At 43.9% G+C, this 27,262-nt stretch overlaps 1 protein-coding gene across 1 annotated transcript; it reads left to right on the plus strand.

Moving 5' to 3' along the window:
* Window positions 1-1,463: 1,463 nt before the first annotated feature.
* zdhhc9 (zinc finger DHHC-type palmitoyltransferase 9) lies at window positions 1,464-27,239 on the plus strand. Its single transcript, XM_012819349.3, has 9 exons — window positions 1,464-2,544; window positions 10,862-11,022; window positions 16,907-17,065; window positions 18,404-18,541; window positions 18,824-18,872; window positions 19,595-19,697; window positions 21,306-21,409; window positions 21,639-21,753; window positions 22,682-27,239. The coding sequence occupies exons 1-9, from the start codon at window positions 2,378-2,380 to the stop codon at window positions 22,955-22,957; spliced, it is 1,272 nt and encodes a 423-aa protein (XP_012674803.2). The 5' UTR covers window positions 1,464-2,377; the 3' UTR covers window positions 22,958-27,239.
* The last annotated feature ends 23 nt before the right edge of the window (window positions 27,240-27,262 follow it).

Raw genomic sequence — 27,262 nt, forward strand, 5'->3', positions numbered from 1 at the left:
TTCATTATCAGAGCAAAGATGATTGCCATTTAATAGCTAGCTACCAGCTAGCGAGCTACATGTTGTTAGCTAGCAGCCTTTAGCCTACCCAACACTGTTCTTTATCATTTGACACAATTTCCTGGTTAACACAAGTACAACCACCTGGTCTGGTGAATGACAACTGAAAATATCTTCCCATGTATTTTCTACTGGCATTGTAGTATTACCAGTTGGATGACAAAATACAGTAGCCTAGCCTACTTGCTTAGGTACTTGTCGCAATCTCAGAGCAGAAACCGGGTAATCCAATTTTAATTGTGTTGATGCTTTGTTTCTTGACTTTATTTCTTGATCTATTCCCGTTTTAGGTAGTTATTCTGATAAATGAGGCGACCAAAACAGGGTTAATGCTTTTATTGCAAGCTCCAAAAATAAGGCTACTTTACTGCCCGCCTGAGAAAAGTTGACCCAGAAGACGTCTACAATCAGCTGGAAACAGCCGGGCTTGTCTCCTCGCCGATTTGAACAGCCAACCAAGCAACAACTGTCTGGCATTTTACTACCTATGTCAGACAATTTTAAAGCGGATATATTAAATAATCTTGAATGAAAGATGGTCAGTTCCTGTATAAATTCCAGTGGTAGACAGCTGTGGAGTGTATTTCTTGCCCGCAAGCTGGTAATTCTGACGTAACGTGAAAACTATGAAAGCCAATTACCGTAAATATTGTAAGGTTCAGTCTTCAAATCTGACATGTAGACTGAACATTTAACATTTACATTTAACATTTACATTTACATTTAACATTTACATTTAACATTCATATTTAACATTTACATTTAACACTTATATTTAACATTTTTATATAACATTGAACATTTACGTTTATATTTAACATTTACATTTACATTTATATTTAACATTTACATTTAGATGAAACATTTATATTATTCAACAACTTTGTGTTACTGCCAAACATTATCCTTACATGAATATCTCTCTAAATGTTTGAACAAGTGACATTTGAATATTGTTGTGCTTTTTCCCCCCATATGATAATGCTAAATGTACCAAAACTGAGCAGGGTTTTAGAACGTGCGACATTTTACAAACGGCTCCCCATAGTAATCATGCAATTTATCAGTGATGTTTCCGCTGACATCCACTGAGCGTGGATAATTATGTTCACTTTCGGGGGGCTCCACATGGCCGGTTGTATAGCTGGGAACATTTGCGTTGCATGATACAAGCTTTGACATACCGTCAAGCAAAGATAGGTGACTGAATTGTGATTTGATGACTTGCAGGTGGCAAAGGCTTTTAGGCTAGAGCATCATATTTAGAAGGATGGACTGTTACAATATCACATTGTTGCCAGTAACAAGACATTTTAATTATTTAATTATGTAGCTGTAAATATTTGTGCACGTCTTGGACAGAAATACTTTGGTCTGTAACAAACATTCGTGGTTGCTCACCGCCTTTGTTCTCGGTTTCTTTCATAAAAGCTACTAGCCCTTTAAGAAAAGACATTTCAATCTAGGCGTGTTTCCTCCTCCCATTGATTAGCAACGAGCCCAGTTCCCATCTAGTGGGGAGGTAAACCGCTCCCTACGAAATCTTTTTGTCGCAATTTGGTTGCATATTGATCTTCATAAACAAGATAATTAACGACGATGTAAAACATTTTTGGAATAAATAAGCGAAAAATCATAAATGTGCTAGAAGACTCTAAACCACGCTATTGGACCTGTACAGGACGGCTCATCGAAATGGCATGAATGTCAACCGGTCAAGGTCCACTCTTTTGATGCGAGTGTCAAGATTTACCAACGTGCGTTTACCCGAATAAAAACCTGCCTTACTCATCTAGGCAGCGAAACTGTGGTAAAAGCAGAGGTATTCTGGTAATGCCAGAATGGAAGATTTATGAGCACCGCCTGAATTGGCGCATTGGGAACAACTTTGATTTAGAAGGAAATATGGATTTCGTTGATCATCCAGGACCAGTTAGACTGAATAGTGTGACTCTAAAGTGCTACAGCAGAAACAATTGCACATTTTCTGAACGAGGATGGAAATTTGCTATTTGAAAGCTACGGAATTTGATGCCGTGTCGGTTTTACAGCCTTGGCTATAGGCTAGCGTCTGATGGTGAAGACAAGAAGCGATATTCTACAAGAGCATATCAATCGCAAGGCTCCTTGCAGGGAGGCATTTCCATATATTTGCGATATATCTGGACCATTTCGATTTGCAATGACTGTCACAAATTCACTTCTGATAGACATTTGATGATTGCTGTCAGCAAACAATTACCCCAGCGATACATAACGACTTGCTTTTAATGTTAATTGTTTCATCATAATAGACTAGCTCTGATCATTGTTCACCATGTCGGCTGTAATGATAGCCAAAAAGATTACCCGAAAATGGGAGAAGCTCCCGGGAAAGAACACTTTTTGCTGTGACGGCCGCGTTATGATGGCCCGACAGAAAGGCGTGTTTTACCTGACTCTATTCCTCATCGTTGGGACCTGCTCCCTGTTCTTTGCTTTTGAGTGAGTATACACTGATGCCACCAATGTGAATGGCGTTCATGATTCAAGAGAACATGTTGCGAAATGTACACGTTGTATAGAGGCAGCTATTGCAGTCATATGCGTATTCAACAAAGAAAATAATTAAACCACGTACGATGAATCAAAACAAAGAAGGCCCGGGCTGTGTCCTTTGTGCAGCCGCAGAATCCAATAGATGTTAGCATCAGCTGATGCTCTTAAGATGACAGGGAGGAGACCACGTAGGTTTAGTACCAGTTTGTTTCATCCAATTTTGCTTTTATTTTCCGTTCAAAGTTAAGCACTGTCATAACAGGCCTACTTGTCTAATGTTCACACGTGATCTTCAATTCTGCGCACCATCCACCTCTGGTTGGTTCATAGAGGTTTGTGGTTAATCATTAAACCCACGGTTTGTTCATGAGTATACTTGTTCACATCCTTATGAAATTGGACAATTCACTCATATGTCATGTTGGATATAGTCTTCTATTTATCTGGGTATTGAGAGTTTAACCTACGCTCCTGACCTGACCTATGTGCATAAGGTTTAAGTGATGTGAGAGGAAATTGATGGCGGATGTCACTGCTGACCCAGCCCTTAGATGTGTGAGGCTGTGGTGCTTGCTGGACAGCCTATGCAAAGACCTGATCTCTTAAAACCTCTATCCACACAACCATTAGTATACTTTGGAATTGTGGAGGTTCTGGATCAATGAAGGGTGAAGCCCTGACATCTTGAATGAAATTGATCCCTTTTCTAGACCAGAATGCATTGCATTTTATGATTGTTAGGTAGTTTCTCCTGCAACCTCATTTTTTTTCAATTTTTTTTTTTCTTTAGTGTTTTGTGTAAGAAGATAATCTCTTCCGAATTGTTATTTCTGTGGGACCTGTCTGCGACAAATGTATCAAGATGATTCAGCATCATTCAGATGAAAAGACAGGATGACTTCAGAACAGAGTATCTGGTCATCGTCCCATAATTCTGCTGTCTAGGGTGTCCTAACATTTAGTTTGTGATGTCAGAATCCTCTACTAAGGAAACAACGGTTACAGTAATAATAACATATAGACAAGTTTAATAAAACCACATTGCCAGCAGGCCTGGCCCAGCAGAAGCTGATGGCAAGAGGGTTGTTAGCATGCAACATTTATATTACAACCGCCCATAATTACGCCACATTGGAATAGGATAATTAACTTGGAGATCTGGCTGGCCAAACACACAAGTCATTTAAACCTTTACAGAGCCATTTTAGTCCTCTTTGAAATGTGGTATGTTAAGGTGAGGTGTGGAGAGATTTTGATGTGTTGGCCAGACTCAGCCTACACATGCTTTTTTCAGTAATGGATATAATACTCCTAAGACCGCTTTTGAAACAAAATGTTTTTGTTATTGTTTAATGGTGTATGGAGTAAGAAGAGATAAGACATTAAGTCAATTCCAGTATATATTGCCTGTGTAGCAGTTTAAGCTCCCATTTGATTTCCCCTAATGACACGATGCTTACATTATGCTTAAATTCGTCTTTAGTCTGTGTCGCTAATTGAGTTTATGTTCATGATCTGTGAAATTCCAGTTGGCAGACTTTTGGAAGAAATTAGTTTGAATTCAGGATTTGTTCTTTGTGTGAGCTGCAGTGTGGATGCAGTCTGTGATTTAGCTGAAAATTACATCTGAGAACAGAGAGGCAGTGTCCTTGTGGACGTGCTGGCCCACGTCCAAGAACAACTGGGTAGTCCTCTTATCGCTTGGCAATCAGTGGAAGATGGGCAGGGAGAAGCCTGCCCCTTTCTGGGGGCCGTTTATTCACATGGACGAACTAAACTGCTCATGACAAACAGATTACGCCTTAATTAGAAGCAGCATCTAAAATATCTCCCTACTGTCGGACTGGTTTAATGGATCTGAAGTGCTCCGTGGAGTAATAACCCATTGTGTGTGCTGTATATGTGTGGAATTTTTCTAGAATGGAAATGACCTGTCTACATATGCCCTTGGTATGCAGTCTGTGGTTGTTGCTCTGGTCCCTCTTGGTGGGCTGCAGTCACCTGCTTTGTGCAGCCGGTTCAGTTCAAGGCTATAGCTGCCTTACGGAAGGAGACCAGGGCCCTGCTCCCGAGATAAAGGAGGAGCCTGGGAGAAAAGGGCAGAGTGTCAGCCAGCCATGTGTCTCTCCCTCTAGTCAGTCTCGGTCTTGGGCTGTGGCTGACTGAGGCAGGCTGTGCATAGCACACAGTGAAAATGGTAAATTGAGATTGTTTGTGTGTGTGTCTTGACATTGATTAGATTAAAAGCACAGCAGTGGAAGATGGCCAATGACTGAGAGGCATCAGACCACTGTCTGACCGCTCCATCAAGTATAATTGTGCGTGTGTGTGCACACACACAGGTTTGTGTTGGCATTGTGAAATGAGGCTAGCGGATTTGCGCCGTGCTGACCTTGCAGACTGACTGCAGCCAAAGGAGAGGGTCCATGGTGTGTCCCAGGCCCGCCTCTATGTGCTGGTGGCCCCTTTAGGCCTGAGGACAGTAGGGCACGGAGACCCATGCTGTCTCCGGTCAGCAAGGACACTCTCTGGTAGTCTGCCGAATCAGAATTGCTTTCTAGTTTGATTTAACTATTCATGAGGCACACAGATTGAGAGGTAATAATGCTGTTTCAGTGTAATTTATTTCACAGCATTTCTCACTGACTATCAGGGTTGCACTCCTATTTCGTGTTCCTGAGTCGTTGCTGCTTCAGTTTCTCCTCAGTTGCACAGCATTGATTTTTTGGGGGGGAAATGCAATTTGTTTGCTGTCATCCTTTGGCTATAATTGCATCAGAGCGGTGATTTTGATTCAAATTTCCGTTTGCTGTCCTAATGTAATCCTAAATAAATGACCGACTATTGTGAATAGTGCCATCTGTGTGTTCGTGGAGAGGTCTTGATTCAGCCATAGCATTCGTTTCCACCATAACTCAGTCTTTCTCCGAGCACAGAAACATGTAAATTCTGTTATGAGCCTATTATCTTCCTCCCCAGTCCTAGTGATAAACCCATTGGTGTTTTGTGAGTTGCCATAGTGAGTTGTGGAACGGACTCATTACAGAGGCCGATTACTCTTGCCCACTGGGCAAAGGGATCTTGTTCAGCAGTAAGTCAGCACGACGGCTTTATTTTTTTCCGTTCTGTGATTTAGTGGGGAGGCTTCTGACAAGCACTTTTGTAGTTGTCGTGGATGGGCCGTTGTCATGCTGGTAGCTCAGCATGAATGGAGATCCACCAGGACAAGCGCCTCTGCCATCGGAAATTTCTGCCCCCCAGAGATCTGGGGGCGAAGCCAGGGTGAACACCGACAAAACGGCTTTCTAGCCTATGAGCATGCTTGGAAGTGCAAGGAAAACGGATGGTCTTGTTCTTTAAGGGTGATTAGCATTCGTTATTGCCACTGCTCTGCGCTGAAAACGACTCCCGGGTGGATGCTCGAGCGAGCGAGCCGGCGGAGGAACCGTACAAAGTCGGTGGTGGCAGAACAGAATGCCTAAGTAGTGGCACTACATAATTAATCTGTTTGGTGAATCACTCGGCTCTGAAATAGATGAATTTAGAATTAAGTATTCATTTAGACCGGGGAAGTAACAGTCTTGTCAGGTGTGGCAAATGCCAAGGCCCGTTTAGTACGATTTAGGCCTAGAATTTAAGGGGCAGTATCCTGTTAGGGCCGAAGGGGACGACCTAAGGAAACATGGAGAAGGACTATATTGAAAGAAGTAAAAGAACTAAGGAAGACCATGGAAGAGAAAGAACTAGTAGCAAAGGATAGGGAGAGGTGGAAGTCCATAGTGTTGGCCCTACACGCCACATAGGCGTATAGGATGATGATCTTGTTAGGGAGGGTGGCCTCTTACACTGAACTTTACAGGAGGATTGTCTTTGGAAGGGTGTTTGTGTGTTACATACCTTACCATACCATTTCAGGTTTGTGTATAATGGTGCGAAAATAATGAGATTAGTTTTAATCATACAGGCAGGGATGATTAAACATGATTTCATTCAATGAAAGCACTCTTCAAAGTGTTGTGTTGGGTGTATTTATAGACTGGCCTAAATGTCTGTAATTTTTTTTTTCTAGTGTTTTGTTGTATTATTTTTCAAAAGCCTTTCTAATGCTGTCAGGTTATTTTAGGCAAAGACCCAGACAGCTAAAAAAAATCAGGAGCTTTGTCCATTTCTAAGGCCCATTTCCACGAAGTCACTGGTCTGTACATTTGTAATATCTGTTATCGTGTAATTTCTGTGTACTTCATCAACTGTGTTTAGTCACACAAGCATAGAAGACCTGTGGGAGGTTAAGTATAAGTTAGGAAAGGGTCAGGAAGTACCAGTGTTGTAAAGCAATCATTTGACTGCGTTTTAGTGAGATTGCAAGTGGACCTCATTTCCAGAACCTGAAAAGCACACATTGAAATATGTCATTGTGTAATATCTGTTATCAGATATGAACATTGGCCCATGCAAATCTCCTTCCTACGTGCACTATAGATAGCTCTCCAAGTTCATAACAATCTAAGGATTACATCAGGTACCTTCCCATTGCAAAAGCAACACCTCCAGGCTCTTGGTGCTACCATATTGCTGTTTATACCTTTACTTTACTTCACTATTTATTGACAATTGGTTTACCAACCAACTATAGTCCATAATCATGATTTCCTACCCAATGCTACTGCAATAGACAAAGCAAAAGAGGGACATTCTTCCAAATGCCCGGGTTTTTTTAGACATCACGAACGCTTTTTAACTGTATCTAAGTTCAAACAGACGAAATACTGAAATTTGCTGCTTCTGTATGCCTGAAGTGAGAGACTCGTTGGTTTTGCCAAACTAGATATTTTGACACTCTCTCAGTGATGCTGATAACCATATTCAGACATGCTGTCCTTGAATCTGCTATCTTTCTTTGATTTGTTTTTCATTCTTGTGCTGATAACTGAGGTTATGAAATAGATTCAGTCTATCTTGTATTTAGTTGAAGAAAGAAAAAAGGAGAATGTATTACTATGGGCTAAATGCTGTACCCATAAAAGCATTAATAATACTTTAAGTCGTTTTTGGAGATATCCTTAAAACCTTGTCAGTCAGGATCAGGATTTGAAATTGTATTTGTGCCTATGCTTTTGTTAATGGTTAACCAGCTCAGCTGTTTATTTGATTATCTCTGCGTTTCCTCAGCAGCGTGGCAGCTTGCCAAAAAAGCAGAAGTCATTTAAATGTCCTTACAGTTTATGGAAGCACGTTTGTTGCTTTGGAAGGGCTGTTTTTGTACCAAGTTTGGCAACACGTGGTTATTTAACCGACCCACTTTTTGCACCAGTGCATTTAAGCAAAGGGAATGATAGGCAAATGCGCTCGTATTTGTTGAAAATAAGCTATCAGAGGAAGCAGCTCTCCCGGCCGTCATATCGAGTTAGACTCAATGCCCAAGACTACATGCTAGATTGTATGAATTGGTTGGCTTGCCCATTCGTATCTGAGGAGAGGAAATGTGTTAATAAGGTGTGGGTGTGAATGTCATCTCCTCTCATAACCTGCATCCTCCTCCTGTGGAGTGCCCATTCTGTGGAGAGCTATGGATAGACAATTATGGGTGATATTTTTTCTAGACTTTTATGTCCGCCCCCCCTCAGCCCCATGGACCGTGGTGTATTGTGAGTGGTTTGCAGCAGTATCAGCATCAGCTCGGGCCGCAGTTGCAGCCGTATTGATTGAGCTTGTTGTCAGGCTACCTCTGTCCACTCCCCTGCAATCTCCTCTCTCCCCATTTCCGACACAACCAAGGCAAACAAGATGGACGACTTAAAGCACGTGCTGTGGTTGTGCAAGTGATTTTCCTCTACTGTTTTGCTTGAGTGCTGTGTACGTGTGTGTGTGTGGGTGTGTGTGTGTGTGTGATTCTGTCTGTCATTGTGGCAGTAGGATAAATGCTGTAGATTAGTTGTAGATTGTGTTTCATTTCCATTAACCAACCTCTCTAGTTTGGCCCGTTTAACAGGACAACCCTGTAGTTCCATAAAACTGCACCTTAGTCAGCACACAATAGCCATCATACCATTATTACCACTATTGGTCAATGTTTACGTATTTTCTCAAAGTGAATAGCGAATTAAGGTTGGGTTATTTCCATGACAGGTTATAAAGTAAACATCTCCTTAATTGGCACCCCCTGCCAGAGTTCACCCATAGGGAGTACATAATGCTGTACTGAAATGATGAGTTCATAAATTTTCAGTCACTGACGCAGTAATTAACGCTTTAATTTTGGAACCCTCTCAACCATCGTCTCTCAGCCAAATTGATTAATCACACTCAAGGGTGAGACTTTCTCCCTGCCTTGCTCGCAAAGTCATTGGTAAGCGTCCCGGAAGCTCGCTGGTGTCTGATGGGAAATGATGATGTCTGAGGTGTGTAACACACACACACAAACGCGCGCACACACACACACTCTTACTCACACACACACACACATACACACCACACACACACACACCACACACACATACACACCACACACACACACACTCACATATGACAGTAGAAGGTTCAGGCTCAGGATATACTCATGCCTGATACACACACACACACACACACACACACACACACACACACACTCCTCTTCTTTGGAATTGATTGTTGCTCTGCTGCTGTTCTTGATGGAAAGAGCTCAGAGGCATTCCTGTCAGGCTGCTGTGACCAGTGGAAAGTTTTATCGACCGGATTCATAGTTCTAGTTTTTCCAACTGTGAGTGTGTATGTGTGTGAGAGAGCAGGAAATGGAAAGAGAAGGGGTTTAAAACTAGTCAAACCAGTCCAGCAAGCATGCCATCATGTCTCCGGTATGCTGATTCACTGGCCTGTATCTGTGTAAAATTCAGAACAGGTGCCATTCAGAACAACTATGCTCTTCTCAGGTCATCTTCTTGGAAATCTGTGCGATAATTATAGCTGGGTAATGTTCCTGATAACATTCTCTGTCTCTCTCTCTCTCTTCCTCTTACACTCACACACATATACACAGAGTATGTTGGCACTCTTCCAGTGGACATGACTAGGCTTCAAATCAGTAAGCCTAGGATATGTACTTTCCTTTTTTATTGGGTGGTGCAGACTACTACAATGTGATGTGGGGGGGGGGGGAGGGGGGCGTGACAGCTCATATGTCCAGCAGATATGAGAGAAGGCATTAGCCCCATCCTTTGCCTGCTTGTTGTCTGCCAGTCTGAAAATGAAATTTCCCCTCAGAGTTCATGAGATTTTCTGCTCAGCATTCACACAGGCCATCGGCAGCACAGCGTCGACAAGTAATCTTATTCTGAGGCCACCGCATCCTCTGGGGATATTGCTCATGCAAGGAGACACTGGCCACACCGATCCCTAATCCATACATCACATCGCATCACGAGTGCATATCACCGCCCCTCCCCCCCTCCAGTTCCCTTCCCTTTGGGATGGGTGGAGGAGAGAGAGAGAGAGAGAGAGAGAGAGAGAGAGAGAGAGAGAGAGAGAGAGAGAGAGAGAGAGAGAGAGAGAGAGAGAGACACACACACACAGAGAGAGAGACAGAGAGAGAGACAGAGAGAGAGAGAGAGAGAGAGAGAGAGAGAGAGAGAGAGAGAGAGAGAGACACACAGAGAGAGAGACAGAGAGAGAGACAGAGAGAGAGACAGAGAGAGAGACAGAGAGATAGAGACAGAGAGAGAGACAGAGAGAGAGAGAGAGAGGCCGTCTCCTCTATAAATAGTGCTTGCTTTAGTGCAGGGCTCCTGTGTAGTCTGCCGGTCTCCTGCAGCTTGCGCCTCCTCTGCCCGCCCTCCTCTTCCACGGAGAAGGAAATGCTTTTTTGAGTGTGCCGAGCGCTATGTGCAATTAATATGAACCCGATCAGATTCCAGCGAAAGAGTGTTAGCGGGTGGTGGTGGGTGGGTGGACAGTTGAGTACAGTAACCATAGAGTGTGCGGTTATTCCCCCCGGTAAGGCAGAGTGAATCATGGGGAAATGCGAAGACGCTCTCTCAGGCCAGCTGCAGCTGGCTCTTAGCTCGTCTTTATTAGTGACTCTCCTCCTGAAAAAAAGCACCTCTTGAGAAATAAAAAGGCAACTCATTGCTTCTCATTGTTGACTGAAGCCTTTTACTGGTGCATGCTGTTTAAAGGAGTTGTGTTTATTATGTCTGTACAGAGATTCAAGTGAATAGTTGTATACAGACTCCAAGACCCTTTTTGAGAGTCCTGTTGTGAGACCCTCTCTCTTGTGTTTCCCCTCCTGCAGGTGTCCTTACCTGGCGGTTCACCTCTCCCCTGCCATCCCCGTTTTCGCCATCATCCTCTTCCTCTTCGTCATAGCCATGCTGCTGAGGACCAGCTTCAGCGACCCGGGGGTCTTACCTCGAGCCCTTCCTGAGGAGGCCGCCTTCATCGAGATGGAGATCGGTGAGTCACTCCCTCAAGTGCCAAACCTCTGCCACACACACACACACACACACACACACACACACACACACACACACACACACACACACACACACACAACCTCTGCCTCGTAGCTGCTTTTGTGCACCTTATGTGGTGGGACTACGAGGCGGAAACATTTAAGAGAATTATACACCAAACCACTAGAACCACTCTATGACATTTTAATGCTAGGATTCCAGGGCCAGGTCCTTGAAATCTACCCTCGTCTACAGTTATGACTCATCCCCAATCTACACACAACCTTAATTTAGCCTAGCCCCGCTCTCTCTAGTCTTATAGGGAATTTAAATTCATCATCAGTCCAGCATCCTACTCCCTCTCTGGTCACCCCTGATGCCATCATTTGTAGACTCATAGGGGATGTCTGGAGGGACACAGGGCCCTGGCCAGATATCTCACAGTTCACACTCACCAGACCCAGCCACTGAAAACAGTGTTCATCTGAGAAACTGAGAATAAGGGGTCAAGTCAGTTTGAGGAGGATTATACTTAAACCCAGAGGGATGTAATTAGTAATCGCATTTTTGCAGGGTTGAATCTAGACCCAAGTGAACTCTATTCAGCTATTGAACCTAAAACAAATCTTCATCATCATCAAGACTGCTGATGTGTTCATGTCTGTGTGGCCTTGTGGTGATTTAAGGCTGGGTCAGTGTTCATCTGTAGGGTCGATAACTCATGCTTGGTGGTACTAAACCAGATAACTACAACATGTCTCAATCACTTTTTCCATCGCAATTCCAATACCCAAGCTATCAAGTAATAGATCAGTGTAATAGTCAGTGTGAACACTTTCATTTAAAAGTGGCGTGCTATTTTTCAAAAAAAAATTCAAATGAAAGAAGAGTAAAACTGCAGATTTCCTCATTGTTTTTAGATTCATGTGTATTGGTATTATGTTGTGCAGTTGTATAAGTGTATTTCTCTTCTTTCTTTAGCACAGTGCTGGGTGATTTGTGCTAAAGAGACAAGTTTGCCACAGAACACTGGAGGGCAAATACTGTCTCAGTTCTCTGCTCAGGCGGGTAGAAATGAAGCTCGTGTTTTGATTTTGTCAAGAGTTTTGCCCAAGTTTTCTAAAGTCTTCTAAATACTGCTGCTCCTCAAAACATGGCTAACCATGGCTGTGCAAACATAATCTACACAAAGATTGACATAATTTTGTCAACATTATTGCATGGCACATCCTGTCATTTGTAATCATGACAAGGAGGGACAATGCGTTTTATAATTTTAGGTAATCTGTCATAAAAACGTTATTGCAGTATATGTTGGTTATGTAATATGGCTATCTGACTGTTATGAACTAAGGTTATAGGGGCACCAGAAATCGATTTTAACATGATTTTATATAGTACACTGTAGTAGAACTGAGCAGAGCAGAATTTTCAGGAGTGTGGAAATTGCTCTTCAGAATTATTTTATTGTGTGCTACCAGTGAGACACAGACAGAATATAAAGCACTACATTACAGAGGCAATGGTTCTTATTTAACCTTAGTGATTGTTTCCATGATTCCTCATCCATGATTGCTTTCTCTATTATTCCTAATGTTGATGCATCTAAATTACGTCAGAATTGTCAGTGAGAATCAGGCATTGATGTCTAAATAGGCCATATATCAGTTTCATTCAATGATACATACCTTATAATCTTAATCTATAAACCTTATAAAATGATTTTAAAAGCAAGCTGAGTGATTTGTACTGTTGTGTGGTTTGAGTAGCCTTACATGAACCCACATAATCCCAACGCTTCGTGTCACAATGGTGGTACAGACAGACAAAAACAAGCACAAGCAGTGCACATGATACGCAGTGTAATCATCAACTTAAGCACACAGACACAGACACAGACACAGACACAGACACAGACACAGACACAGACACAGACACAGACACAGACACAGACACAGACACAGACACAGACACAGACACAGACACAGACACAGACACAGACACAGACACAGACACAGACACAGACACAGACACAGACACAGACACAGACACCAGCAAATGGTTGTCTGATGACCGTAGACCCCCCATCCCCAGCCTTGCTTACCCCACCCTTACCATGCTGTCAATGTTCCACTTCAGCCCTGCATGTGCGCGTGTGCCTGTGTCTGTATGTGTGGATAAGTGTGTGTGAGTGTTTGTAAGTGTGTGTGTGTGTGTGTGTGTGTGTGTGTGTGTCTTCATGCGTCCCTGTCTGTGTCGGTGTGATTTCGTGCCCTTTGTCCTTGACTCGCCCCTCCACTGGCAGTAGAGACAGGGGAAAATATCTTCATTTCAAAACAGAGAGTGAAGACAACACTGAAATCAGCCCGAACGCTTTATCCATTATGACAGCCAACAGGTTGATATGTAGATCACGACACTTACACACGTACAGTAAATCGTGGGTGGTCAGAGTGATTCCTGCTGGCAATTAAGCAGTTCAGGTCTGGCCCTTTGTTGCGCAATCTCTGTCATTAAACCTTTAAGCTGAATCCATTAATCATAACATAAATTGAAGATAAGGATTCCAATGCTTTTACTGCCTCGCCTGAGGCTCCGTTAGCACAGTGTGTGTGTGTGTGTGTGGGGGGGGGGGTGGGGGAGGGGTTGTATTTTTGCCCCCTGCTGCAAAGCAATCCAAGTGTGCCACTCCATTACGCAGTTTACAGGGCGTGTTGCAGTGCTCAGAAAAATGGTTCACTTTGAGTTATTTTCCTCTCACTCTTTTGGGACTCTTTTCTGTGTGTGTGTGTCTGTCTGTCTGTCTGTCTGTGTGTGTGTCTGTGTTAGTGTATCTGTCTGTGCCTGTGTGTGTGTGTGTGTGTGTGTGTGTGTGTTTGTTATCTTTATATGTGCATATTTATGTTTCTATGATTGTCTTTGAGGTTTAACATGTTATTCTTGGCTTGTCTTGGTTGCGATGAAGCATGGATTAGACTGAACACGGGCAGGAGAATTTCTCCTCAAACGAAGACACACGCCGACGGTGTACTGCTGGCGGCCAGTAGCTCGTCGCCGTGTGTTCTGCTGTCACTACAGCTAGTTAATGACCAGTTCCTTCAGGAATGCTAATAGGAGGAAGCGTCTTCCTGGAATACGTAATGGCTTCCTGGGGATAATGCTCCTTTTTTTCGGAGAGGGGAGAATACAAAGGAGCCAACATGGCAGGGCGTGACATCGATGCCACAGAAGGAAGCTCAGTCACACTCGGAAACCCTGAAGGATGTGTGCTTTTCATTCTTTGACCTCGGAATTCAGTTGGGGTCGAGGTGTGGCCACTCCTTAATCTCCTTTTAGTTTATTATTGGGTTGTTCAAGTTAAGCCTTTCCAAATTAAGAAGTACAGTACATTGTCGTTCTCTCATGTCTTTATCTGCGTTTTTATGACTTTTTTCTATCTCCTAAGTGAGTTATTATTACACTGCTGCCTTACTGACAGTAAAACTGACAGATTTGTTTGTTTTCCCCGCTAGAATAAAGGTTGTTAAACACGTGTGTTTCTAAGGGACTGCCAGGGCACAGTATGACAGGTGCTGCTGCCGTCCCTGTTTGTTCCAGAGTGGAAAGTCCACTCTTGGCTGAATACATTTTCCAGTAAAATCAATCATTAACATATTATTAACATAACGTAAGTCTTTTTTAACTTCATAAAAATCGAGACAGTAAGCCATGTGCAATTTGTGTAAACATACTGTTTAGTGATTTTAAATGATTTAAATCGAAATTGTTCCTTCTGTTTCTCTGGTTTGAAATGTGTTTGAAATATACAGTACATATTGGTAGACACCACCAGCACAAGTGACATGAAGGTGAGACCATGGGTGTCATGTGTAGATAACTAGCAATGCCGACAGTGCATACACAAATAACAAACAGCAATTAGAAATAGAGAAGAGCTCAAACTAAACTAATTTAAAGTGCAAAATATACACTATAAGTAAAATATGACATGTATGTATTTGCTGTAACCTATAAAAAATAAGATATAAAACAATATGATATGATGAAAAAGCAGATGAGATATTGCACTTGAGGATATTCAGCACATTTTGCAGCACATGAATTGCAGTGTCCCTATGTACCCTTATTAGTTCTGTTAGGGATATATACATACAATGGGGCAGTTGGCATGGAAACATCTGTGCCGTGTTCTATAAATGTAACTAGGTATTGTAGTACAGACAGTCACACAGGCCCCAAACAGTCAGTGTCAGTGTTCAGTGTTCAGTTCTCGAATGGCTCTGGGGTAGAAGCTGTTCTCCAGTCTGTTTGTCTGTGATATGATGGACCTGAAGTGTCTCCCAGAGGGCAGCAGGTCAAACAGATGATGTCCAGGGTGGGATGGGTCGTTCAATATGCTGGCTGCTCTACTGAGGCAGCGAGAGTAAGAACTGTATGTTGGCTGCTCTGCTGAAGCAGCTAAATAAGACCTCGGAGGAGGGCAATGAGCAGCTGATGATCTTCTGGGGCAGTATTGATGACCCTCTGAAGGGCTCCCCCTTCCTCTGCCGAGCAGCTGGCGCCCTACGCACAGAGTCAGTATGTCAGCACCCTCTGGACGAGCAGCAGCTGTGGGACACCAGCAGCTTCTCCTGCAGGTTGTTAGGATCCTCAGGAAGTGGAGTCCTTGCTGTGTCTTGTTGACACCTGCTGTGGTGTTGGTGGACTAGAAGAAATACCCCAAAAAGATGAGACCGGGACCCTTTCCACACAGTCCCCGTTAATGTATTATGGATCGGGGTCTGCACGGTTCCTCTGGAAGTCTATTATGAGTTGTTTTGTTTTTGAGGAGTTCAGGATGAGATTATTCTCTGAACATCATGCTGCCAGTCTTTGGACTTCATCCTTGTACTCTGTCACGTCTCCTCCTGAAAGAAGTCCAACCCCAGACGTGCCATCCGCGAACTTGATGATGGTTTTGGTTGGATGGTGGTGGGGGCACGGTCGTGTGTGTAGAGGGCGTAGAGAGGGGGGCCCGACACACAACCCTGTGGGGCGCCGGTGCTGAGTGTAAAGGTGGAGGAGAGGTGGGGGCCTCGTCTAACAGTCCGTCTGGGGGCCGGTAGTCAGACAGTCCTTGATCCAGTGCCAGGTGGGTTGGGAAAGTCACACAGTAGACTTTACTGTACAACACTACTTTATATGCCCGACATATCCTGACATGGTGAATCATATTAAGCTAAGTCCTTGGTGTTTGAGCCATAAGTAACGACATAAATAACAGTGCAAATAGTCAAGCGGGCTGAGATAACAGATCATCGTAAATAAGCAGACAGCCCGTGTCGTGGCCATGTCACGTCTGCGGTGACATTCCCAAGGTCCCCGCCGATGATTTAAGACCGCGACTTCACATGTGCTGCTCCCATTCTGGTCTGTGGTGGAACATGGCTTAGTCTTGACCACATATGAAGAGATGAGGCCAACAAACACACACACACACACCCATACACATACACACACACACACACACACACACACACACACACACACACACACACACACACACACACACACACACCCACACCCATGGATCAACAGTAACAAAGATACACCCAAATATGCATATACATATAAGCACATGTTGTGATTTTTTTTTTTGTTATATCTTGCCAAGTGAACATTCATGGTTAAGTTGTTGTAAATCTCGGTTTGGTTTGAATATTTCAGTAGATGCTGAACTGATAAAAACAGACCAGCCTGCCCTCACCAGGAATGACATGGAATAACAGTGGTTGATTTCTGTCACTGTGGTTTCAAGGGCCTTTTGAATGTATGGGTGTTGTCTTTTGAAGCTAAGCAACGAAGCATCCAGATTTCATGTTCTTCTCCTTTCCTCCACTCCACAGAGGCGGCCAATGGGAACGTCCCCGCGGGACAGCGCCCCCCTCCGCGGATCAGGAACGTGCAGATCAACAACCAGATAGTGAAGCTGAAGTACTGCTACACCTGCAAGATCTTCCGCCCACCCAGAGCCTCCCACTGCAGCATTTGTGACAACTGTGTGGGTGAGTGAGTAGGTGGTGTGTGTGTGTGTGTGTGTGTGTGTGTGTGTTAGGTGGCCATCTTTTCCACACCCATGTACTGTATATTCCCACTTGGACATGCTAGCACCTAATTGAACACAACATACTCACACTACACACACTACACACATACACACACTACACACATACACATACACACACACACAAACACTTCCTATCAAAAGTCACAACATTAGGCTACTGTATCTACAGTTGTTCTCCATCAGACATGAACTGAATTGAGTTATTTGTCAGCATACCTCTAACTCATCTCACTTATTTAGATCTGTAGTGTTAAATGAGGGCTGACGCACTGTGTTTACTTGCAGGAAGTAGTCTAGCACAGGTTAAACAGCTCAGGGGTAGGCCCTGTATTATTATATTGCTTTTTATGTACACAACCATTTCACTGGATTTTTCTCAGTAATAACCGTAATTTGGTTAGGGATGACTCAAATATGACCATAGCGGTGACACACACATACTTGTATCCGTGCATGCACACACACACACACACCCACACACATCCTTGTATCCGTGCATGCACACACACACACACACACCCACACACATGCTTGTATCCGTGCATACACACACACACACACACACACTCACCCACACACATGCTTGCATCCGTGCACACACACACACACACACACACACACACACACAGACCCTGAGTGGTTTGAGGAGATTAGAGAGCACAGAGGAGCCTCAGTATCAGCCTCTCTGCCCAGTCACTGCGAACACAAAGCCGTCTGTCAGAGTCCTGTGCACCTGCTGCAGTCTGTCTTTGACACACACACACACACACACACGTGCACACACACACACGTGCACACACAGACACGCACACACAGACACACAGACACACACAGACACACACACACACCCACAGACACACACACACACCCACAGACACACACACACAAACACACATACACACACACATACACACGCACAGATGCAAACACGGATAGACACACACACAGCGTGATGCACTCGGCTGGTTTGTCATGAGCAAAATGTCTCAGATCCGCTCCTGTCTGTGGTCGCATGAGAACATGCAGCGATGAAACAGTAGCTGCCCAGCCAACGCACAAACACAGACGCACTGTGTCGCTTCCCTTCGCTCGCTCCGTTCCTGTTCCCTTCACTAAATGAGCCGAGTGGGCGGATTGAACTTGCTTCCATACGTTTCTTCTGTCTGCTGGCAGCGCTCAGAGCTGGCTGCCCCATAAATGTTTATCGGTCTCATTATGTTCCCGGTTGGAAGGTTCCTGTGTTCCAGAACTAACATGTCTGCTCTCTCTTCCCCAGACCGCTTCGACCACCACTGTCCCTGGGTGGGGAACTGTGTGGGGAAGAGGAACTACCGCTACTTCTACATGTTCACACTCTCACTGTCCCTGCTCACCATCTACATCTTCGCCTTTGACATCGTCCATGTGGTGCTACGTAAGTGCAGCTAAAGGATAGGGAGGGTTTGGATTGAATGACATTTGTAACGAACAGTGTTTTAGTGTGTTTTTAGTGTGTGACTGTGTGTGTGTGTGTGTCTGTGTGTGTGTGTGTGTGTGTGTGGTGTGTGGTGTGTGTGTGTGTGTGACCACCCATGTATGCATAGCAGAGGGTGTTCCTGTATACTGTTCTGCTATTCTGAACTGTGTAAACACTAGCTTGTCGTGCCACATATTCATGGCATAATCCCCCCTCCCCCCTCCCCCCCCCCACCTTCAGGCTCCGTGGACTCTGGGTTTGTGAACACGCTGAAGGAGACCCCCGGAACATATCCTTTCAAACCAAGTCTGACAGGAAAGCACTCCCTCGGGACGCCAAACCAGCCAAGAAATTGAAAGTGTTTGACACTGGCTCTGACACACTTTTTAATCTGATTTAACATTTTTGCTTTGCCGACAGGCAGGTTTGACTCACTCCAAATGTTAGCTGCTGACAGACGTAGCCCAAGCAGGATGTTGCACTTTATGTTGTTTAGAAATTCCAAGAATGTCTCTTTTGTTTGACTAAGTCAGTCAAAACTAAGCAATGGCAGAGTGTAATCGTTGGCATCATCACTGTGGAATGTCAGGATAGTTTCAAATGGGGAATAACTTTAGGAATGTGTACACTGATGTATACTTTATGTATGCACATGACAACAGGACTCTCCTGCTTGCTCAGGCAACATTCACCAATAGGAACATTTACATTTTAGACACCTTGTCACCTATGTGTGATTATGAGTAAAATGCATCAAACGTTCACAGCAGTCTCATGTAATACTTACTGTCAGTGAGTTCAGTCCACGTTAGTCAGTGAGAACAAATAACAAAAAGATAATGTAAAGAAACTACTTAAATTGGCTATATGCTGGTGACAGGATATATGTAATACAATACAGACAACTACCATTGGCTGAAAGCCTCCTTCAGGACTTTGTTTTGGTGGTTGTGCATTGGTAACTGTTGAAGCTGGAAGTTGTTGAGTTGTTGAGCCTTGACTCAGTGTCACTGTGCTGGAGGTAGTGGTGTGTTTCTTCACCCTCTGGTCCGTGGTCGGGCTGACTGGCTTCCACACCTACCTGATCTCCCTCAACCAGACCACCAATGAGGACGTGAGTGTTCTTCATCTTCTTTCTCCTCCTCTTTCTCTTTCTGTCTGTGTCTCTCTTTCTCAACCCCAGTGACTCTCTGTGGTCAGTTATATGTCTGTGTGTATGTGTGTGGTCTAGGCTAACTTCCACACCAGCCTCATAGCTACACTCATCAAAGAACTATTAGTTACTGTGGCAACCGTACTGTCAAGAGTGGGCTGTATTAAGTAATGAAAGGTTGTGTGTTGACAACTTAACACAACTGCCTCAAACTGTGTGTCTCCCTCCCTCCCCTTACTTCTTCTTCAGGATTCAAACTGAGTGTGCTATAACTGGCAAGATAAAAATTAGCCAGTGATCACTAAAGGGATGGAAGATGTTTGGGCTTAATGATTTATTTATCAATGTTATATTTCCCATCTAGTCTTTTTTACTTGGTTGGCAGCTCCCCTCTCAGATCAGGACAGGGCAGACTGGTCACAGTGTCACAGCTGGAAGCCGAGGGGCGGGCAGCCAGAGCAGCTATGGCTGTTATTAGACTTATTTTATACCCTTCAGGGCTGGCTCAGCTGCTGAGCACACACACACACACACACACACACACACACACACACACACACACACACACACACACACACACATTGGCACACACACTCACAAATACACATACACACATGAGCACATACACACACACACACACACACACACACACACCCTTTTCCAGACAAGGTGGTGTGATATGAAACGACAGGGGTCATGGAGAGAGTATTTCCATTAAGTTTTGCATACTGCTGTTATCAGGCGCTGCATTAAAATGGTCTCTGCATTGAAAACAAAAAAACTGCTCTTAGTATTGCCGAAGTTGGAGTGCAGTGAAGCACAAAGTTACCCCAGAATTGGCCATTTTATTCGATTAGTCTCTGTATGCATCCATTAAGCCTCTTTGGCAGCTGAGACAACATGAACATGTGGATTTGCTTAAAATGGCAGTTAATCTCCCATCTGCATTACCTTCTAATATAGTCTTCCATCATGCCTTCTAGAATGTGTTCCATCCAAGAAAATAATCCCTTGTGTTGGTATATTAGAGTGCTTAATTCCTGGTCCGAGTTTGTGTTTGGTATGCAGATGGATTCTGTCTTTATTAAAACGTCCATCTGCTGATTCAGGCATTAGACTGACTGCCAAGGGACTGATGTAGCTCTACTGAGGACAGCCTTGACCATTCCTTGCTGTGTGTGTGATCCTTAAGGAAAAAAAGCATGTTTAGTCCCTCACCATGTCTTTTTAGTAGGTCAAGTGCTGCCCTGGAGGAACATGGGCTGAGAAAGAAATGGTGCTTTTAAATAAGGTATAAGTGCTGGAGAAGTCTTTTCATCGAGCTGCAGTTTGAGTCATTTGGTGAAAGTGAAAGCAACCAGGCAGAGATGGAAAGGGAGTGAGGGAGAGAAGGACAGAGAGGGAGAGAGATGGAGGGAGAAAGAAAGAGAGAGAGCAAAGGAAACGGCGGAAGATTGATAGTGAAAGTTTGTGTTGGGCTCAGGGTAAAGCTGCCAAAATCCAGGGTGGATTTAATCTCTGTCCTACTTTCAGGGCTCGGTAACACAAGGCTGCTTTTACTTTGCACAGATCAAAGGATCGTGGTCGGGGAAGAACAGGGTGCAGAACCCTTACAGTCACAAGAACATCCTTAAGAACTGCTGTGAGGTCCTGTGCGGCCCACCCTATCCCAGGTATGGACCAGTTCTTATCTTATCTTACTTTCTTATCTTGATATTTCTATCTTGTCTCTCCTTGTTCTCCTCTCTCTCTCTCTCTCTCTCTCTCTCTCTCTCTCTCTCTCTCTCTCTCTCTCTCTCTCTCTTTCTCTGTGTCTCTACTCATACTCCATTCCACGGTGGATATTTCCTGCATGTTAGACCTGTGGCTGATCTGGAGTGGTGGTGTATACTGTGTTTGTAGTGTGCTGGACAGGAGAGGGATGATACCAGAGGACTCGCCAGCTCTGGCCCCAACTGACACTCCCGCCGCCTCCACGGCTGTCAACAAGAGCGTCAACCTTGTGACACAGACCACAGTAAGCCAACTGGAACACACACGCACGCACACGCACACACACGCACATGCCCACACACTAACACAAAGACACACACAAACAAACAAACGTACTCGCTCTCTCCTTCTCTCTCTCTCTCCTTCTCTCTATCTCTCTCTCTCTCACACACTGTTCACAAAGCAAGACCGTCTGTGTGTCTGGCACACAAGCCACTGCAAGCTGCCAGGGCAGGCGGATGTAGTACAGTGAGCATACACGAAACGAAAGGCCAAAATCAATTACAGGAGGATGGGTCCTGGGAGGAGAGAGATAAAGAAGAGAGAGAGAGGAAGAGCGAGAGAGGGAGGAAGAGAGGGGTGACCAGTGGTCAGTAATAGACAATGGATTAATTTATTGGTTGCTCTTTTCCTGATTATGTGCAAATGCACTTGGCAGGACACTGTAGTCTTTCATATTTTTAATATTCTGCTCTTGACATTTTTATTAAATCCTTTCCAGTGATAATGTAGTTTTTGTTTATAGTAATGTATTTTTTAAAACAACAAATAACACTTTCTGAAGACCTTTTTGTTTTTTTATCTTTTTTTTTGGTATTCCAGAGAAGTTAAGTGTTGGCATTTTCGCTTGGTTGCCTTGCTTCACACAGACAAATAAGGGATGAGTTAGTGGTATAATTCATATAGACTAAAGGTCTGATAATATGGATCACTGCGTCCATATTTTTGATAACCTTTTGAGGCTGACATTAGGCGAGGAGACGAGAAAATCTGTACAGAGAAAAAAAATAGAAACCATGACAAGCAAAGTAAATGTAGAATATCCTGGAAATATTTGTCATGGGCCTCAAATAATTGTATTTTCAATATTGTAACAGTTAACAGTGTTCTGTGATAATGGTTCTTATTTGTTCAGTGTTTGTTCTTTATAAATAAATATATTATTTCTGCAGAAAACCACGGCACCGCTGATTCCTAACGAACACACTCCTGACGATGCGAAGCCCAGCATCGCCGCTTTGCCCGAGAAGAGCCACTCACCCAAAGAGGAGAAGCCACCGTCCCCTGGCACGCCCCCAAAGTCCCCTGACCCCACGCCCCCAAAGTCCCCTGACCCCACGCCCTCAAAGTCCCCTGACACGCCCTCAAAGTCCCCTGACACGCCCTCAAAGTCCCCCACTGATGTCAAATTCCCTGATGGTTCCAAGGAAATGAGCCAGAAGTTGTAGGAGAAGCTTATTGGAGATTCGTCTCAGAGTTTTTTTTCTCCACTTTGAAATGCACTGGGCATTTTTAAGCCTAGACTTAAGCTCAGATCTCCCTGGTCTAAACCTCAGCCCTGGACCCTGGACTCAAAGTAGGGACTGTGTGTTTTGTGCTGGTTGAGAGGCCTCCTGAGACATCTTCTGTCGTCCACTGAGCATGGATGAAAGCCTCTGCCAATTTGGGTTCAGCGGACTGTTCCAGGATCAGAAGAGCCCAGTCTGTGGCGAAGGCTTCAGAACTACTGTCTTTCCTTTTGAACATTGCATGAAAAGAAAAATTATACAACAAGCGAATGATGGGGTATCGGTGAACTCCCTTTGAAATGGCTGATTGTTCTCCATGAGCTGATTGTTAACTGCTGGCTGTGTGTGTGTGTGTGTGGTTTTTTTTTTTCTTTTTTAAATTTTGTATGGCTTTGAAATTGCCATCAGTTGGTGTTTCCTTTTTTTCCAAATCAACTGATCTTCCAATGTGAATATCCGCCCTCTGCAATTGTATCCAGTGCAATTGAAATAGATAGTGCTCCCCCTGGTGGACATGTGCATACACATCAGAACATGCTTCAGAATCAGCTCTCTCCTATTCTGCTAACAGCACCTGACTGTCCCTATGCAATACCTACAGGCACTAGAACTTTTTGGTTGAGATGGTGGGGCGACACAGCTGTCAAATATGTAGATTTGTCTGAACTGCAAACCTTAAAGTTGCTTATAGACTTTTGGTGGACTGATGGCGGGTGACGGCGGGGGTGGTAGACTGAGCAGGAAGATAATATTGACGCTAGGATCTGTATGGCAACTCCATATGTATAGAGGTCTTCAAACTCAAATTATGCTGCCAAAATACTGAACTGGAAAAGCAGGCAAAGGGCGTTTCATGGTTTTTGGGCTCTGAGGTTTAGTACAATGCCATCAAAGAATCTATAAAGAAGGATTGGCGAATGGTGAGTGAAGGGAGATTAAATGGCGTCGGACTCTTTCTGGTTCCATTCAGTAGCATTTGCACTGAAGGTCCCTTCTCCTAAGAGCTAACCCATCGCTTCTCTGGTAGCGCTGGGTTGTCAAAAGTCCACTGACTCCTTCCTGAAGTCCACTCAGACGCTGTGTCCTTCCTTGCCCCTGTGTCCTGTTGAGGACACAGCTGGACTGCTGTTGATCAACTACAAGTAACAGTGCCTTATCTACAAGCTGCACTATCATCTATCAATCAAGGCCATCTGCAGACGAACTCTCCCAGGCTTCACCGACATGGTACTCTGTCGTAGTTGTACAGTATGTGGTTTAGGGATTACTCTGTTTATTTTTTACTAGTACCATGGAGATGTTGAAGTGCACAGACAAGAGGAATACAAATGCAAAGCCATTGTTTAAATGTATATATTGCATATGCTGTGTGTAAGTGCAAATGTGTTTGAAACTCCTCTAGGTTATTCGTTTTTATAGCCTGGTAAAATGCCTCTGTAAGTCTCCGCTGCACACATATTCACCACTTTTTCTTTTGAGGAGGAGGAGGAGGAGGAGGGGGAGAAAGGGATATCAGATAGGTAACTTTGTCCTTATCTGTGCATGCTTGACTGTTTTTCAAGGCCACGGTGGAGAGTCATTTTCATTCCTGGCATACCCAGCCTCACGCACTCTCTGCTTTTGCCGTTCATATTTTTTTTCTTTTCTCTCTACTCCCCCTTGCGTTTCTCTCTCTTTCTCTCTCTCTCTTTCTCGGCGCTGAGCAGCGGGGGTCTCTCCCACTCGGTGGATGAAAGCGCGCTCGCTTGAGTTGTGCGCCTCACTAGCCTCTGAAGATGTGTGTGGTGCTCTCATTATCTAGGAGTGAGACAGGAGGCATCTCGCCCCCCCCCCCGCCCCTTGTTTCCCACCCATCTGCTCTCTGTTCATTTCACACTAAGTAGAGACATGGACAGGAGTGACAGAGTTCAGTGCAACAAGGGATGTGGTGGGGGTTTGGGGTAGGGTTGGGGGTGGGGGGGGTCGGGTTTGGTTGCTAAGGCAACCCAGAGGTATGACTGAGAAAAATGCATTCCACCGTTGAAAGAGGTGTTTTGATGTGCAGGAATTTGAAAGCAGTGTTTGTCTGCAAAGCGTAATGGCTGTCATGGCATAGTAGGACTAGAGCAGTTGTGTTTACTTGTTCTCCTTAGTGGCCATTGGATGTGTTGCCGTGTGTAGTTGTCAGCAAGTCCCAGACTTTTGAAGACAAAAGTTTGTTTTAGTTCCCAGAAGCAAAAGTATTCTTTTAGACTATTCTTTGGATATGTGGTATGTGAAAGAATGAGATAGTGAGGGCATGTTGTCTAGCCTTTAGTTTTGTTATTTCTTGCTTGTGTCAAGACAAGGGTAGCATGTTACTCTCTATTTCTCTTTCCTTTTCTCTTTCTCTTTCTCCTTCTCTCTCTCTCTCTCTCGCTCTCTCCCCTTGTGGTCTTTTCTGGCTAAAGTAAATGAGCTGTGAAAGGTTGAGCTGAATCAGTATTATTATACTTGAATGTGTGGGCGAGTTCACACTGTAGGTGTTGCTGCTGTCAACGTCTGTCAAACCATGTCTGTAGAGGGGGAGCCAGCTCCACAACGCTTACAGCAGAACTCACTAAGTTTGGAGCACATCTGGCCCTGATTGGTTGCCAGATACGTTCCCATTTTGGCCTCCACCATGGTTGCCAGATACGTTCCCATGTTGGCCTTAGTCATGGTTGCCAGATACAGTCCCATGTCAGACTCCATCATAGTCGATTTGAGAGAGTGATAGTTATGTGGTATTATGTATACCGTTTCTCGCTCTCTCCAGTAGTCTGAAAAAAAATATTATTTATGTCCCTGTGTCATAACTTCAGGTTTAGGTGGAACTCAAGAATAGATTTTCAACAGGACGTTGGCCATTCACTGAATATGCCTTGCAGCAGTGTGTTACAGCTCTGGTGTTTTTGGTATGGTGTCAAATCGTGGTGTTCTGTGAAGGTGGGCATAGAGGGAAGGCTGTAGATTATGATACGGGCATAATGCACTTACTAATATTTCCCCCAGACTTCCCCCAATTATTACATTCAGAGGATCATTGTTGTCTAAGGTGTTTAAATATTTAAAGGCCTGATCTTTGAATTATTTCCCTGGGTGATAACATGCTCAAGATGTCTCAGTAGTGTGGGAAGGTCGCTTTATGGTTACATTTCACGAGAAACAACACCATTGCTAATCTTTTACAGCAGTGTTTTTATTCTTTGTGTTTTCTTATCCTTGTAGCTACAATTCTGGCCTTGCCCGCTCATGAGATTGGACACTCCGGGGCAAAAAACGTTCAGCAAAATATCTGATAGTGAACAGCTGTACGCTCCAGATTTAGACTGATTATCGGATCTCAGTTCAACCTCACTGATCAGGAAGCGACAGGCGTGTTTCTGCTTAACCTGTGGGTACGGAAGAATTAGGTTTCAGTGGGGCTGAATCATGGTTGATGTTATTAATCTTGGCTAATCTTGTTTTTTTTTTTGTCTAAATCAGGATAGACTAAAATGCCCTGAGGGGGGCCAAAGCATGCACTCTGATATTTGTACTGAAATGAGTAAAACGTAAAATGAGAATGGGAAATGGGAAAAGTGAATCTCATTATGGTAACATTATTCTTTTCTCCATTAGATCAGTAGAGACCAATCCCAATCTGTTGTGAGCCTGACTCCACGCTGCACAAACATGAGTAAATTGTAAAGTTAACATCTATCCTGTGTGCATCATGACTGAGGGCACAGTGTGCTGGTTTGCTTGAGTATCAACAGAAGTTCACACTATCAGCGCTACATGAGTGAACCTATAGACTTTCATAGGTGTTATATTACTATTTTGATGGACCCTTTAAAAATCAAGTGTGGAGAGTTGAAAGACATTTACATGGGGGAGGAATTAGTGACAGTACTATCAGCACTGTCTGTTAGTGTTAGTGTTCAGGAATTCTTGTTTTCACCTGCAAAGGCGCGTACATGTTTGGGGTTTATGTGTGTTCGATGTTAATACTTAAATACAGACCAGATGTAAGGTTTTTAAACAACCTGGTCTGAATCTATACAGTGCATTATACAGTATATATAAATACATTACAAGGTATCACAAATGGATTCTGTTTATGTTCACTTTACTTTGTAATATCACTGTGATTTATGTATATTCCCTTATATCCTTCACTTCTTTTTACATGATGGATACATTGGTGTGTATGTTCATTAAATTATATATTGTCTTATTACTCTGAGTGAAATTAGTTTTCTC

This window comes from Clupea harengus, chromosome 20 (genome assembly GCF_900700415.2).
Source record: "Clupea harengus chromosome 20, Ch_v2.0.2, whole genome shotgun sequence".
In the NCBI taxonomy this organism is placed as follows: Eukaryota; Metazoa; Chordata; class Actinopteri; order Clupeiformes; family Clupeidae; genus Clupea; species Clupea harengus.